The sequence below is a fragment of the Sturnus vulgaris genome, chromosome 5 (assembly GCF_052056855.1).
Source record: "Sturnus vulgaris isolate bStuVul1 chromosome 5, bStuVul1.hap1, whole genome shotgun sequence".
NCBI lineage: Eukaryota > Metazoa > Chordata > Aves > Passeriformes > Sturnidae > Sturnus > Sturnus vulgaris.
The window spans coordinates 59777091-59794106 of NC_142247.1; the positions used below are offsets into that span (position 1 = coordinate 59777091).

The 17016-nt window shown below is 38.4% G+C and overlaps 1 protein-coding gene across 2 annotated transcripts; it reads left to right on the top strand.

Moving 5' to 3' along the window:
• Window positions 1–19: 19 nt before the first annotated feature.
• Window positions 20–16561, top strand: ALG10 (ALG10 alpha-1,2-glucosyltransferase). 2 transcript variants are annotated; one of them, XM_088165789.1, is made up of 3 exons: window positions 20–219; window positions 420–617; window positions 15262–16561. In XM_088165789.1, exons 1-3 carry the CDS (start codon window positions 55–57, stop codon window positions 15397–15399), a joined length of 501 nt encoding a protein of 166 aa, XP_088021915.1. In that variant the 5' UTR covers window positions 20–54; the 3' UTR covers window positions 15400–16561. The 2 variants fall into 2 exon arrangements, with proteins under 2 accessions (XP_088021915.1, XP_014724448.1); XM_014868962.2 differs by lacking the exon at window positions 15262–16561 and adding an exon at window positions 2357–3910 and having other exon boundaries at window positions 23–219.
• The last annotated feature ends 455 nt before the right edge of the window (window positions 16562–17016 follow it).

Consider the following 17016-nt stretch of genomic DNA (forward strand, 5'->3'; position numbering starts at 1 on the left):
GCCGCTCGGCCCTCCCCGGAAGGGCGGCCCCATCGCGGCCGGCGCGGAGCCGGCATGGAGCGCGCTGAGGCCTACGGCTTCTCGGGCGCCATGAGCGGCGCCTTCCTGCTGTCGTGCCTGCTCTTCGCGGCCGTCAGCCGCCGACAGCGCGGGCCCTACATGGACGAGGTGTTCCACGTCCCGCAGGCGCAGGCCTATTGCCAGGGCCGCTTCCTGCAGGTCAGGGAGGGACTCGCCCTTGCAGCAGCAGCACAGCAGCCGCTCGGGGTCGGGGGTTTTTGTACCGCGGGGAGCAGCAGCGCACACAGAGTTCAGAACCCTCAGGGCAGCAGTGCCGGGAGCTGTCTGGGCCGAGGAAGGGGCCGTGGCGGGGCGGTGTGGCCGGAGCGGGTCGGTAACTCTGGTGTGTGGCTTTGCAGTGGGACCCCATGATCACCACGCTGCCCGGCCTGTACCTGCTGTCGGTGGGAATGGTGAAGCCCGCGGCCTGGCTCCTCGGCTGGACGGGAAGCGTGGTGTGCTCTGTGGGAATGCTCAGGTTTATCAATCTCCTCTTCAGTGCTGGGAACTTCTATTTGCTGTATTTGCTTCTGTTCAAGATCCATCAGAAGAATAAGGTACGGTCAAAGTAAAATAATTTTATGCACTCGTACAAGCAACTTTGATGGCTCAGTGTATGTTCCCTTCATTACATATGTGAGATGTTCTCAGTTTTGTATGACTACAAGTACCACCACCAGTTTGACTGAGAAGGCACATTCCTGTTCTTTAATATCTTTTTTCTTGCACAAGGTGCAGTCCTCTAAAAATTAATTCTTATACATAAGTACAAGTTGAAATAAGAGTTAGTACGTATACAGACTTACTATCCAAAGGTCTGAATGCTCATGTAGTTGGAATTGCTTAAGAGTCCTCACAAAACTTGAACAGCAGCGCCTCAGCTGCTCTGTGAGCAGCCTGTATCATTGATGCATTTCTTCATTTTCAGCTGCAGGCATTTAGATTTGTCCTTGTTGAATTTCATCATATTTTTGTTACCCCATTATTCCAACTTGTGTGGGTCACTCTGGATGACACTTGTGCTCTTGAGCAAATTGCCTGGTCCTGCCCATACAGTGCCAACTCCAGACTTGGTGGCAGTGTACTCTTGCTGCTTTCTTTCCTTTGATAAAGCCGTTAAACAAGACAGGTCCCAGTCTAAATCCCTGTGGTACTTGGGTTGTTACTGTCCTTTGGGGTAGAGTTCACCATCCAGCCAGTTTTTACTTATCTAGCTGTCCACACATTCAGGTCATAACAGTTCAGCTTGGATACAAGAGTGCTGTATATTTAAAATTCTGAAGCATCCACCACTGTAGTAAATAAATTGTTTCAGTGGTCAATGGCCTATTTAAAATCCTTCACATTAGTGAAGTTACTTAGTTTGACTTTTAACCTTAAAATGCTTTTTTCCTGTTCCCTAATAACTGAAGGATTCCTTTAGTATAAAGAAATTTCTTTGGGAGGAACCTCTTCATTTTTAAGCACATGATAACACTACAGGATTAGATTAAGTAAATTGTTTCCACTGTTAATTTTATGCTTGAAAGTGGAAACATAAACGTAAGAAAAAGTTTCATGGCAGTAGGCTAAGCATTTAGTGATACTTTGACATTTCTTTGATCTCGGTATTTTCTCAATTCCTCTTTCTTGTAAGGTAATGAGTGGCTGTTTCACCCTGCACTACATCACTCAGAAACACGCAGTATTTTTTAATGTTGTGATTTGCGGTGTTGTCATGTAGTGAAGGGAATAATTGGGTAAAGTTTTCAACTGCATGGTCTCCTACCTTTTTAAAAATTTCCTTTCTGACTCATGAATTATAATGATTATAAACAATAAAAGCTGCATCAAAGATTGGAGTGGCCTCTCTGTGGGCTGAATTCAAAAGGTGATAGCAGAGGCACAGAATGGTGCTGTCTCACAGATAAACAGAATCTCATGAGATTGCAGGGGTGTAAACCATTGATTTTATTTCTCCTACCCATTTTTGTAGCCTTTTTATCCAAGGTATGGGAGTAATTATGCTCCCACCATGATTTTAATGCCAGAAATATGTACACAGCTGAAAGAAGTTGGTGTATTTTCGTTGCCATATTTTTTCATCTGCAGTAATGTTTTCACTTGGATTTTAACATTGTGTAACTGTGTTAATGTAGCAGGAGCTTAAGAAAAATGTAGCATTTGTGCAATAACGGAACCTAAGAGCACAGATACTTTGTTAATGGAATTCTCAAGAATTATGCTAGTTCTCTTTTAATACACTATTTTATTTTATTGGACATTGTCTAATCACATTTTTCTGCTTCTTCTTTAGGCTGTGTCTGGTTTCCAGAGAATATTGTCTGCATTAACTCTTGCAATGTTTCCCACCCTTTATTTTTTTACATTCCTTTATTATACGGATCCAGGATCAGTATTTTTTACTCTCTTTTCCTATTTAATGTGCCTTTATGGTAACCATAAAACTTCTGCTCTCCTTGGATTTTGTGGCTTCATGTTTCGTCAGACGAATATTGTATGGACAGTTTTTTGTGCTGGAAATGTTGTTGCAGAGAAGCTAAATGAAGCCTGGAAAATTGAGTTGCAGAAAAAGAAAGATGAAAAGATTTCTTCCAGGAAGGGATCATTTTCTGATTTGACCAGAATACTGCAGTTTCTTGTTGAGTATCTCATGTCACCTAAAAACCTAGTTACACTTGCTGCTTTAACTTGGCCATACATCATATTAGTATCTCTCTTCTTTGTTTTTGTCTTCATCAATGGTGGAATAGTTGTTGGTGATAGAAGTAGTCACGAAGCTTGTTTGCACTTTCCTCAGCTGTTCTATTTTCTGTCCTTTACTGTTTTTTTTTCATTCCCTCATTTAGTGACCCCTACTAAAATCAGGAAATTCCTTTTGTCATTGCGAAAGCACCCTGTGCAGTATAGCTTAATCACTGTCATCTGTTTATTCCTGATCTGGAAATTTACCTATGTCCATAAGTATTTACTAGCAGATAACAGACATTATACATTCTACGTCTGGAGAAAAGTGTTCCAAAAACACGAACTTGTAAAATACTTGTTAGTTCCATTCTATATATTTGCTGGCTGGAGTTTTGCTGATATGCTAAAATCAAAGTCAATATTCTGGATCTTAATGTATTTTGTATGTTTATTAGCAGTCACAGTTCCTCAAAAATTGCTAGAATTTCGTTACTTTATTTTGCCATTCTTAATATATAGGCTCAATATTCCATTTCTGTCTCTGTATAGACAACTTATGGAGCTGGCTTTTTATATTTTGGTAAATGCTGTAACTTTGTATCTTTTTCTAAACAGAACATTCCAATGGGAAAATAGTGATGAAGTACAGAGGTTTATGTGGTGACTTTTTTTTTTAATACTTTTATACCTGTAGGAAAATACAGTTCTGTTTCAGGACTGGACTCTGGAATGAAACATGTTTTGCATCATGTAAGGACTATTTTCCCTAGCTGGAATTGGGAAGAAAGCTCTTTGCTTATATTGTTGCAACCAAATGCAAGATCTGTTATAATGTGAAGATACTCCATATATTGAATTTATGAGAATTTTAAAATTCAATATGAGGGGAAATGTGAGAACACCTTTCTGTAATTAGTATAAAATAAGAGAGATGTTTACTGTCATTTTTCATGATAATAAAATATTATATAACATGCCTTTGAAGGTATAAAAGTTTATGTTTCAGAGGTTTCTCTTTTAAAAAAAGAAGTATTTCAACCTGTTCAACATTTCTGTTTATTTATCTGTGTGCATATTTATTCCTCAGATCAGGCAATTTCCTTCTAGGTTTACTAGTGGTCAAAGTATAAACCACTATTAAAATACAATGTTTTCAAAGCCTCCTGTGTCTCACTGAATTTTCATTACTTTTTTTTTTGTCAGTAAATGCTTACATTAGTTTTGTAAGCAGAATGTAGGCTCTTAAATCATTAGGGCATTTTGAACATTTTATTTCAAACTGGTATTTAGAAAACACAGCAGATGCTATGTGTGTGCACCTTCTTTGGAGGAATAAAAGTTACTGTACAATAAAACATAAATGGCAGTTGATAATATGACCTGTTAGAAAGGGAGTAGTTTACAGATGTCAGACTGCAAAGTGCAATGGATTGCAGCCTTCTTAAATAATTGAGCTTTTATGGCCTGTGGTTCTGTGGTCACATGTTTGTGCTGAAATCGGGTCTGAGTGCACTCCTGAGTTGCACTGAGTGTTTTAAAGATCTCAGATGTGTAATCTTCAAGAAGTGCTAATGGCATTATTGAAGCATTTTAGGTATTTTTCATGTTTAGTGCAACTTGAGTGTATATATTTTGTTTGACAAAAGTAAAATGCAATGTATATATACATACATGTATGTATATGTATTTAAAAGTATATAGTGCATTATCATCAGAGTAAATTAAGGCTGTAATGGTTCCTGTCAGTAAATGACTTTATTAAGTCTCAAAAAATATTTGTTAAAGTGTCTGGCAGGGGAGAGTGCTGTCCAAAACTTCCGATACTGTGTAGCTTCTACAAATTCATTATTGTTCAGTAATGAAAATACTTCAGCCAAATCTGTGCAAACATCTTCTCACCATTCAAGTAACTGTGAATTGCAGTTGTTTCTCAAGAGGTCAGTACTGGGGAGTTAGAGACTCAAGTCAGTACTGTTACTGTTTTCTTTTACAACATGAAGATCCGTGTCCTGGCTCCAGTTCCTTCCCTGTACTGGCACTGTCATGGGTCTGGTGCATTCAGATTCTGTCAATGCCTTTGCAACTCTGTTTCTCCTAAAGACACCCTCAAGCCACTCTTCAATGAGTAGATAGATGGGTTTGTATTGGATTTGAAATATTTGCCACGTTGCTTTTTGCTTCTGGCCTTTTGCCAGCCTGGTAATTTGTTGTCAATGTGTACCACAGAGAAAGCCATTTTCAATCAGTTCCTATTTGCTTCTTCAAGTTGAAGGGAAAGCAGAAACTTGAAATGGATTGCTTTTGAAGAATCCAGCGTGGTTCTGGCAGAGTCCAGGATGTTGTGTTGTGATTTCAGTATCACAGATTTGGGAGGGGAAGTCTTGTGTGCCTTCTGCTTCCAATATTGCCAATAAAATCATAAGATAAAGAGCATTTGCCTGCTTAAGTACAGCTTCATTTGAGCCCTGAAATACTCACTCGGAATGGTAACATGGAAAAGCATGGGGCTCTGTCTAGTATTCCAAGATGTATCTTAGATCTGAGGGTTTTTTCTGAAGGTTTTTTTCTGAGGGTTTTTTATGAAGGGGAGCAGGTGTTAATTACCTTGAGAAAAATCCCTTGCAAAGATCCCTATGTAGTCTGCAGGTGTTTTATCCAGTATGTCTAATTTTACTGGTTTCAAATGCCATCCATGATCAACTCTGTTGAGAGGCTGTTCATACTTCCTATTTTTAACAGAAATAGCAGCTGTGTTTCAAGTGGAAAGAACCAGTTTGTATATGTACAATTTTAAAACAATTTTTTTGTTGTGAAAAGCGAATGCGAAAAGTCCACCAAAATGTAGAGCACAATACCTTTCTAATGAGCTCCATGCCAGGAGACACCAGAAAAATGACACACAGATAGATGTCTGTGACCTGCTGGGGCTGTTTAACCAGTACTATGAAATGGCATAATATTTTATAATGGAATTTATCACTATACTTACAGGTTTTCATTTAAAAGTACAAGTATGCTTAATGTATTTTGCTCATTTGAAAGCAGGCTGAGTTGATAAAAGTTTATTTAAAGAGGGAAGTTGATGAATTACTAAAGTATGAAAGGAGAATGTATTTGTAGAATTAAGCTACATTTTCACTTTTGCATATGAGCCTGAGGGTGTTTGCAAGTAATATTCAATGTTAGCCAAGTCAGTCCAGAAATCAGAGGGGTTATATTTGTATCAGAATTGGTCATAAAGAAACGTCTCCAAATTCCATCAGTATTTCCTAGAAATTCAACAAATAGCATAGCACTGTTTGAAATCCATTGAAAAAAGGATTTTAGTATTTTGCTCATGAAATATTCTCATTGTAGAAGTTTCTAATTTATTATCTATTTTCCTTAAAGACATGCAGAAAGGGCTGTATTTATCCCGTTTTATGTTGCCAAGGTCTTCAGTAGATTCAATAGACCTATAATTGCTTACTTTAGGTTAATTCTCAGCAGGTGTCAATGAATTTTCTTAAAACAGCTTTAAAATGTTGATTTCTTGTAAATTTTATTAGTTACCAATTTAGAATAAAATCACGCTAATTTCTTGAAATGTTGAAGGTAAAACCAAAAATAGCATAGTTAACATTTCTATAATGGCTGCTTTGAAAAAAAGGCTCAGTTTTATTTTTTTTATTAGAAATAAGGTGATTTTTCAATAACTGTTGGAATAATAAAAATTGCTGAACAGTCACAGCATGAGTGAATTGTTCTGAAGTGGAAAAAATATACAAACAATGGAATTTGTCTTTTAGTTAAAAGTATGTTGTTGTTCAGCAAGATAGGAAGTTTGATTATCCTTTATGCTGTGAACTGCATTTCCTGCTGTTTGTGAGCATTCTATACTTCATTTTTTTAAACTTCTTTGACAACACATGTTAACGTTCAAAATTAGCAAGAATTTTATAGCATAAACGATGCTGAAATATTTTTTACTAGTTCATTTTCTAGAGGGTTGATAAGTAGATGGATTACTTCCTAGAAAGTAAGGAAAAAATATTCTCTAGTATCTGGGGGCACTTGAATTTTGTCCTGTTAATGCAGCTCTAGTGTTTTTTGTTATTCACAAGGTGGCAGTCCTGTGCTGTTTTGTTGAGTGACCAAGAGCGATTGCTTAGTGCAATGCTGCTTGAAATCATAATGTTGTTCAAGCAGCACTCTGATAATTAGCAAACTTCAAGTTCTCTCATGGCTGGTTGCTTGTTTTAGTAACTGATTTAGCTATAATATCCTTGTTAATTTTAAATACATATAGTATATTAAGTTTTACTAGGACAAATTTTGTTCATCTTTAAAGTGTCTTTCTGGCATTTTTTTCTGTTTGTGAAATTTTCGTGTCTGCTCTAAGAGAACTAAATGAAACTTGAAACCCTACTGTTGTAAAGATGTCATTTTTAGCAGATTAACAGATTTCCTTTAGGTGTTTTATTGTTAAATTTTACTGTATTCTTACTTGCTTTGCATGTTCATTCTATTTGTTTTTGTCTTAGAAGAAAAAAAAGGACAAATTGAGAAAAGCAGAGTAATTATGGTTTTGAGACTGACAGATGGTGATTTTCTAAAATATTCACTCTTACTTGTGTGATGCACATACAAACTATAAATGTTCAAGTGTCTGTTGGCCCTATAATAGTCGAGATACTGTCTTTTAAATGGATCAGTTGTGTAATGAAAAAATGTAAAGCCTAGTCCATGAAAATGCTTCTAATTATCTTAAACCTTGTCTGTATCCAGCATCCTAATTTTTTCCCCTGAAAAACTTTGCTCTCCTTGCTTATCCCTTGTTAGATAAGACATGCCTTTTATTTTCAATTCAGTGACATTTTTCTGTCACCTGAGGCATGTTTTATAGAAAAACATCCTTTCTAAAAGTATGCTTTAGATAGATGCAGATAATTGCTTTTACTGACAAACGTCCTTTTGGAAACAAAAAGGATCTCTGTGAGACAGAAATGCTAATCTACCTAGCCATGTGTAGCTAAAATGCCCTTAATTTGCCAGTTTGTCTGCTTGATCTCAGAATATGCTCGGGACCTCACGTTGCTCCTTCAGTTCTATGGATAGTTGGGATATGAGGAGCAGGAAGCCAGAGGAAAACTATTTCTGCAGATCATTGTCATTGCAGTGCTGCCGTGGCTGGGAGTGTGCAAGGCTGCCAGGAGCAGCGGTGGGTGGGTGCTTTTGGGGGCGAGAGGGCACCCCTGAATTTAGCAGAGCACTGTGGCTGGCTAAAGTACCTGGTGATAGGGGAGGGCTGCATGCCGCACACGAGTGGGAATGTCTTCTCCAGCTGCAAGGAGAATCTGCTTGTAGCTAGAGCTGGCTGGATCTCTGGCAGAATGATCCTGCTGAAATCTGACAGTGAACTGGTTTGTTGGAATGTTTTAGCACTTTGCTGTGCTTCTGTAAATAAAAAACTGTTCTTGCTGTGTTCAGGAAATGTGAGCTTACTTGAAATACAGCTGTGTGTCACAAATAGGGAAGAAGTTGCTTTCATTTTTATGGAATCATAGAATCATTAAGGTTGGACAAGACTTACTAAGAAAAGGCAATAGCCCCTTCCCTGAGATGGAGAGTGCAACCCCCTCCTTTCCAATTACTGTAATTTTTGAATCAGAGTCTTTCAGGCAAGAGATACGGGGACAGGAATAACAGCTCTATACTAATATATCTAACAAGGCAAACAGCAGAAACAACAACAGCTATAAAAATTGACAACAGAACAGAACAGTGTAGCTCAGTTCCAGTCCCTTTTGGCCAAGGCCCTCTCCCTGCGCTCAGTTCCCGGTGCTGTGGGCAGGGCAGGCCCCGCGCAGCTGAAGGCGCTGGGTGATGGCGGCAGCGGCCCAGGGCTGAGAGGGATGGAGGAGCCGCTCCCCCCTCACGGTGTCGGTCGTGGTGCTCGGCAGAGTGCCCGGAGGTAGTGGGATGAAGTGGGAAGGCAGCAGAGCGATGTCTGACAGCAGGGAACGTGGCTCCTGGCGTTGGGATGGCCAGGAGGGTGGTAGGTAGCAGCACCGGCCGTCCCACTCCGCGAGAGAGCAGCCCCTGTCCCACCTCTCCTTTTCCGGTGTCCCCCTGTCCCCACCCCCTGCGAGAGAAACTGTTACTAGCTAGGGTGTCGCCAAAAATACTTGGCATAACAGTGGGAAAAATTCCACAGAAAGAAAAGGGAAGAATTCAACCCCCAACACTCATAAGACCATTGAGTCCAGCTATCAGCCTTTTTCGCCACTAAACCATATCCTCAAGTGCCGCATTCATGCGCCTTTTGAACCCGTGGAGGGATGGTGATTCCACCACTTCCATGGACAGCCTGGTTCAAAGCCTGACTACCCTTTCCATGACAAAACTTTTTGTAATATCCAATCTAAAGGCTATTTCATCTGGTCCTCTCACTTGTTACATGGGAGAAGAAACCAACCCTGACCTGACTACAACCTTGTTTCAGAGACTACTTTTAGACACTCCCTCCAGACCTATAAATTTAATATATGTAAATCACTTTTTTCTGCATTTTCCTGTGATTCCCATTCAATCTCAAAGCACTGATGTCATTCATCAATGTGAATGATTTTCACATTGTAAGTTGCCCAGATACTTTAGTGAGTTTATAGTACAAAATTGATGCATCTAGAAAAATAAACGTTGTTAAAGCAATGTTTCGCATGTGCTTTATATTCTGGTTTTAAGTAGATGTAAATTAGTATCCCATGCATTTAATTCAAATTGGCTTGAACTCCTATTAATAACAGCAGTGTATGCCTTTTCAAAGATGTAATTGCAAGAGTTCATGTCCTTAGCTACATTCCCATCTTCTGTAATGAGACTACATTTTGACATTTCCATATCAACCCTCCTAAAATTATTGTCATAGAAATAATCTTGTGAAAATATAATGAAAAAGGAATGGTGGTTATCACTGGCAAGACTCTAATTTTAGGGCACTACTTCAGACCTGCAAGTGTCGTACATGTAAAGCATGCTGCATTTTCCTGTATTCCCAGGAAATCTCAAAGCATTGCCTGGCTGAACTGAAATTTAAATGACAAGCTTCAAAAAAAGGAAGGAAATGCAGTTGGGAACATCACTGATTTCAGGGGTAGCACTTCACCCTCGGGATCGGTGCTGATCAAATGCCACCACACTGTTGGTGTGTGGGAGTAAGCACAGCGTAACCATAGTCCTGGTGAAGGGCAGCGAGGGTGTTTTGTGTGCTGCGTGTGGGATTCCTTCCTTACTAGCTGCTCTGTGCATTCCTGAGCTGCTACAGCAGTGCATACTTATTACCAACAGCATTATTTTACATTAGAGATAGTTGTGTAGGTGGGAATTCATCTGCCAGACATCTCGTTGAAAACACCTTCTAGTGTGAGCTGCTTGCTAGAGCACTCCTGTTCAGGCAGGGCACTCCTGAGCTAGGGAATCCTCATAGCCAAGATTGAGGCTGGAATGCCCAGGGTTTGAGCTGTTTTTCCTGGCAACCATTCTGCTAGCTAACTTTGAAAAGTTTCAGCCCAATCCAATGTGTTGCTAACTTACTTTAAAATCTCAAGCCTTGTGAAATTACCTTCTCTCTTCGGGTCCAGCCTTTGGAGAAAGAAACAGTAACACATGAAAGGAAAAGGAATTTATTTGCTGTTTATAGTAAAGAGTTGTAAGTATCTTTGCTAAAACTATATCAGTGCACATTTATTTGAGTAACAGTGAGTTTTGTTCCCTTAATTATTACTAGGATGGAATTGCCTGCCTTCTTTTTCTGAAACAAGGAAGAAGAATAGTTTGCTCAAAACCAAAAGGAAAGTAGGTGTCTGGCAGTTTCCTTAAGAATTAAGAAAATATATTTGGGATTCTGGAAACAGCTGTTGTCTGAGAGAAGCTTTAAGTTCGCTTCAAGATAAATACTAGTAATTTCACTTCTCCCTCCTATACTGCTTATAAAATACGTATTACTTAAATTTTGTGAGGGTGGAAGAAGGGGGTAGCATTACAATGGCCTGGTCTGGCTGGCTGTTTGCCTGACAGGAGGCCACGAAACTATCTAAGAACTTCTACCAAGCAGGAAATTACTTTCTATATTATGTAAGTGAATCCTGTAGAGTTTAATATTTTGAAGCTGAAATGGAGCTCATCTTTTGAAAACACACTCTATTTAAAGCAGTCAAGTAATGATGAATTTGCCATTTCATTAGACAAGTTTTTGCAGAGATTAATTACTTCTACTCTTAGGAACCTTTTCTCTCTAGTTATGATCTTTATGCTACATCTGTGCAAAGACAATTCTCCCCATCTTCCTCTTCCCCTTGTGCAGATGCATATAATTTATGCTTGTATGTGCAGCTCACAACACAACAGCCTCTTAACCTACTGACCTACAGAGATACGAGTTTGGCGTCCCAGATTGGTTTTGCCTAGGTTTATTTTCAGCACATAAAGAAGTTATGAGTAATATAATTGAAATCTTCACAAAACTTTTGAGATCTTCAATTTCTATAAGGAAGAAGTATTATCTACCTAGACCTGTGCACCCTGCTATGTTTAGCTGAAACAAGGTCTGTGGCACCTTTGATGCGTGGATACTTGCACAGTGAGGAGCATGCTGGCTAGCTTGCACATGAAGCATCAATTTTTGACTTTTAAAGTCAAGCTAAAAGAAAAATCAGTCCAAAATAAATATATTAACAATTCCCATAACAACTGCTTTCATCTTTATTAGTGAAGTGGCTGGAGATATACACACTTTGCTTGCTTCTCCTTGATTACTACTATGTTAATAGTAGTTAGGGCATACGAAGTTTCAGTTTGGCTGAGCAGTTTATGATTTGGCTGTTTCCTGTAGAGTTCCTTGAAGTTAAATGCTTGTGGAGGCAAATTTAATTGATTGATTACTGTCTTGATCTCTAAAGCCAGGGCTAACTCAAGTAGCTTGCTGTTGTATTGAGAGGTTGGCTGTGTTTGCCTTGAGCCACAGTTTCTTTGTGGAGTTCAAGCACAGGAATTTTCCTTTCCTGTCGAATTAAAAATCAAGGTATTTAGGTCATGAGAAATCTGTAAGGAAGCCTGTTTTTCTTGTCCCTATACTGACGAAACCAAATTTCGTCACTCTAATACATGGAATCACTCTGTGTGAGGGCTAGAGGACCTTAGGCATTGTTTTAAACAACTATCAGATCAGCTAACTTTGGAGGAAGCCTTTGATTTCGAATAAAAACTCACGATCACCACCAATGAGGTGGGCTCATTCCTCTTGCACTTTCAAATCCTAGTATTATAATTAAAACTTCTTTGTGAATAAAGGGTCTTTCTGGAAAACAATGTCCATCCAACTAGCAATTAAGTCTTCTATAAACCTTAGCATGCAATTACAGCAAAGATCAGTTAAAGTAAGTAGTTTGTGATTGAATCTGAATCAAAGATTTTAACACCTGCAAAGATTCTACCTTGTTATTTAAGTCAAGCACAATACAATACATGATGCTCTTGAACTTTCTTGCCCATCAGTTTGTCAGAGAATAAGCAAGCAAGAAGAGCCTTTAAAGTCAGTCCTAACATCGAACTAACTGGTAGTCTGCAGTTACTTGGCAAAAAAGTAGCCTGTCAAAATCAGCTTGTAGTCTCTTTTGTAAAGAGCTTTAAAAGATTTCCAGGGGTTTTGCTGTGATGGATCTCAGTGTAAATGTTCTTCAGCCCTTTTTGTTTTTTCTTTCACAATGTAAGATCCTCTTCCCTCGACGTGGCTTTATTGCCTCTTGGATAAAAAATTGGTTTGGAGGTCTGTTTTATTGCATTAAAGAAGTGTTCATGCATTAACATGAGTAATACTTTGACCAAATGGATCTATACCCTGCAGTCAAAATGCAAACAACAGTGTGTATTGACAAAATATATTCAATAATATATTTTCTCATTAAATCTAGCATAAAATAGACAGGATAATTTGGTATCAGATTTAAACTTTCATGTAACTCTGCAAGTGTATAGATACTGACTAATTTGTTTGGTTCTTTGAACATATACTTCCAAGGCAGAGTTGAAGAAGGTAATTACAATCCAAGTCTCTTTTCTATTACCCACACATTAATTTAATTGAAATTAAGTAAGTACAACTTCATGAGATGGATCTATTTTCATTTCAATACTGCATTCTCAGAGGACACTAGAGGATATAAATCAACAGGAACTACTCACTAAAGAAGTAATAACGCCCTCTGGAAATGCTTCAGCTGTGTGCTCTCAATCATAGAACCTGAAAGAACAGGCATAAAGACCTTACAGATTTTTGGATTTGTATGTTCACTAGAACATATACTATTAAAAATAAAATAAAACTCAAGGCAATGACTTTTTTTTAACTACCAGTTGATATTTACAACCATCGAACAATACAAGGAAATACAAAGCTGAAAAGATCTCTTCGGACAAATTTTCTGTTGTCAGCTCATATAAGGTAGAAAGTAGCTCTGCACCAAATCTGAAAGGTGGATCTACTTGTTCATGTGCTCATCTGCATTTTTATCATTCTAAATACCTCTATTAATCTGATATCTTCCTTTGAATCTTCACTAGGACTTCTGTAATTTGATAACAAATAGAAGAAAAAACTGTAGGGTATTCCTGGTAAGTTGCATGGAGAAAAAAGATAAAAGTAATGCTATGTGCATTTGCAGGAAACTTAGGCCAGGAATAAATTCCACTTTCATCCCTTTCTAGATTGAGTGATCCCATTCCTCCCACCACAGGCTGTACCTCTTTTTGCTTGGCTGTTCTTCCTTTGGTGCCAGCCTCTGTTCTCCATGTAAGCGTGTGCCACAGACTGTCCATAGTTGTAGCTGGCTTTGTCCCAGTCACTCTGGCATGCTGAGACTGTTTCTTTATCTCATTCCTGCTGCTGAGAAACAAAACTGAGTGTTCTTTTGGGCAAGGATTTCAAGAGATGTAAATGGAGGCTGTACTTATCATCAGCTTTATCTGGATGGCATTAAAAAGCCTGGCTTCGGAAAAGGATCTTCCTGTCCTGGCTATCAGAAGCAAAATTTGCAGTGTGGGAGCTTTGCTTGTCTTGTTTTCCTAGTGGGGCCTCTTGAGATGATTGATCTTTTCTAGCTGGGGTGAGCTGACAGCCCTTTTGCCTTGTCCTGGGATAAAGTAACAAAGCTCTGAGCTCAGCAGACTGTGTTGCCCCACCTTGAAGAAGCACTAGAGAAGCCATAAAATTGCATGTCAGTTGTTAGCCCAGCCTGGACTCCTCCTCTGAGATGTTGCAGCATCAGCATCTGCTCAACCTGGGAATGGATGGTTCTTCAGCAACCCAGAAGCCAAGGTTGTTTTGTGATGTTTTGGTTCTTACTTGATCTAATATAAATTGTGTCCCTAATTCACCCGTGGAAGATGTTTTGAAAGGCACAAATGCAGACCTGCACTTAAGTCTTATGATTCAGGCTTCAGAAGTCCTAAGATTTAGAAACAAAGGAAGAGACAAATTCTGTAATGTTTTCTTAATTTCTTGTACTTAAGGGCACAGTAAATGTAGTTTTGTTAGAACTGAAATTAATATGGAAAACTGTTCACTTTATAACAGTCTTGCTTTGTTCTGTACTTTTTGTCATGTGGTTCCCGTTGAAGGTAGTGGTGAGTGCACGAGATAATGCACGAAAAAGTATTTTTTACTCGACATGTGACTACAGAATAAAATACACTTTTCACTGTTTTCCATGTACATGAATCTCTAAAAGACTGAAAGAACTTACATAGGTTTCTGCTGGTGAGACAGGTTCCCTGGTGGCCTGTTAGAGCTTGTTGTCCTTCAAAATGTGTGAGTGCAGCTACTGATCATGGTCAAATGGCACTCGTGAATGGTTTTTTTCTTTAATTTCCAGTCACTTTCTTCTTTTTGCATTTTGCCTGTGATATGTGACAAACTAGTGTCATTGGCTTTCCTAGTGGATAAGGGCATTTTTCTGATTTTTTGTGTGTTGCCTTTATTTCTTCCCTGCATCTCATGGCTTTTTACAAAACTGTTTTATAAGCAGACAATGAGTTATTTATATAGAACCAGTCTTGTCCTCTTGTTCTATACTTCATTTATTTAGTAATATTTAAAAATTGCTTTGGATAAATGTATTTCCAACACACATAACCCAACAAAAATTACAACCAGTGTTTGTTGAAGGAAAAGTATTGGATAGTCTCCTTTCTTTGTAGCTTTTTAAGAAAATACAAGTCCTCATGGAAGGAAAAACATTAGACTGAAGATTAATGTTTTATCCTTAATTACAAAGAGATTTTGCTTTAAAATAAAGTTGTAAAAATTAAACTTTACATTTTGGCTTCAATCCTAAAACACAGATTGGATTAATTCCCCTCTTGGACAACGAGAGTCAATATACTCAAATTCTTACTGCTCCTATTAAACCTTCCCTTTATTGTTCAAATTAAAGAAATCATTTGCCAATAAAACATAAATAAAAATATATTTTCTAGAAAAAGAAGAATCCAAAGTGGGTGGATGAAGAAGAGAAGCCTGAGCACTTTATATTTATCAACATCAATCCTTCAGTTTCCAGATTTCTAGTAAGATGGCTTCTTCCTTCTGTCTGCAGAGCTCTTTCACAGGAGTGAACAGTGGTGCCATGATGAGGCTCAAGAATTCGAGACAACTATTGCAGTACTTTGTGTATTTCTTGAAGAGCTGAGCTCCCATCAGCTTTTGCTTTTCTGGTAATGTGCCCAATTTGCTCCTTTTCCTTCACGGAAACTTAAAATAATTGCTGACAGTTTTAAACCTGAGGGCAGGTAGGTGACCTACAGATGAGAGCCACAGTGCTGAGAGCTCCTGATTCAAACAATGACATTTTTTGTTCTTCACCTCACCTATTACTGTACAACATGGATAATAAGGAAAAAGCTGAGACCTTGGCACTGGCTCTGTCATTTCAATTTTTCAGTTCATTGCAAATAGGGCTCTGTTGCTCTTAAATAGCCAGGATTTCTTGAGTATCTTACTATTGGAAACTTACTGCATTTGATATATAGCATTTCTGTAACAAAAAGCATTCCTGCCTCAAAAAGAATAATCTGTCCAAATGAAAATAAAATGCTGGCATGCTTACAATTAGGTATTGCTTAAGCAGAACATTCTGAAAGATGTTCTTTTATGAAGCTGTTGCTTGTTTCTTTTTTTACCCTCTCCTGGAGAGTATGAGATTTTTCATTACAAAATTACAAGTGGCACATGTTGTGTAAGTCATATCTGCACTACAAGTATCTGTGCTAACCATAAACATGACCCAAGGCATATTAGTCAGCCATGAAGAATCACTTGTCAAATAAAGCCTGTCTGCAGGAGGACAGAAGATGCTTACTAGAATTCAGTGAGTTTCAGGGGTGGTCCCTGCTGCCATTGCCACTGCTCCTCCAAAGGCATGTTAATTAAACAAGATGCAAAGAAAATAAATCTGTCATGTTCTTGTGGTCAGAATCCAGGTAATCAGAGGTAACAGATGATGACTGAAATGGTTTCCGAAAGCTTTGCTTTGTTTTTGTTTTTAAAGAAATTGTTCAATAGATACCAGGTTCATTGAAATTAAACTGAAAGGGTATTTTAACTTACTCCTTGTGTTTAGTTCCTCCTTTGATACTGCAGAAGCCCAGCAGATAATGGGCTGGTGTGTATGTCTCAAATGCTGATAGCTGGTTGTGTGCTTATAGTAGAAGATAACGTATACCAGTTTCCATGGCAAATGTGTAATTTACTAATAAAACTCTGTATGTTTTGCAGATTCTCTGGCTTTTGTCATTTTTTTCAAGTTCACATCTACTAATCTCAAAAGTTTCCTTCTCTTTAAGGATGGGATGTCACAGGATATTAGGCATATCAGTGTATAAGGAGCTGTTCCAAATATATCCATCTCTCAAAAATAAGTGGCTATGCAGCTCAGGGAAAAAGAGCTTTCTGATCCTGTTGGATTTCAAGAAGAGAGTATACTCTTACTCAAACTTTGGTTACTAAAATCACTCAGATTTTGATCTACCTGGCCAGAGATGAAGCTGATAGTGACACAGTGATCAACAAAGTCCTACAGTTTCACTGTAATGAATATCTATTAAAATCACTGCTGAAGACTCACCTGTAAAGACTCAAAGGAAGTTGCTGTATCAGGTTCAAATCATATGTAATTCTAATTTATGTATTTTATTGCAAGTTCTTGTGTTTACCATTAAATCTAGTACTAATCA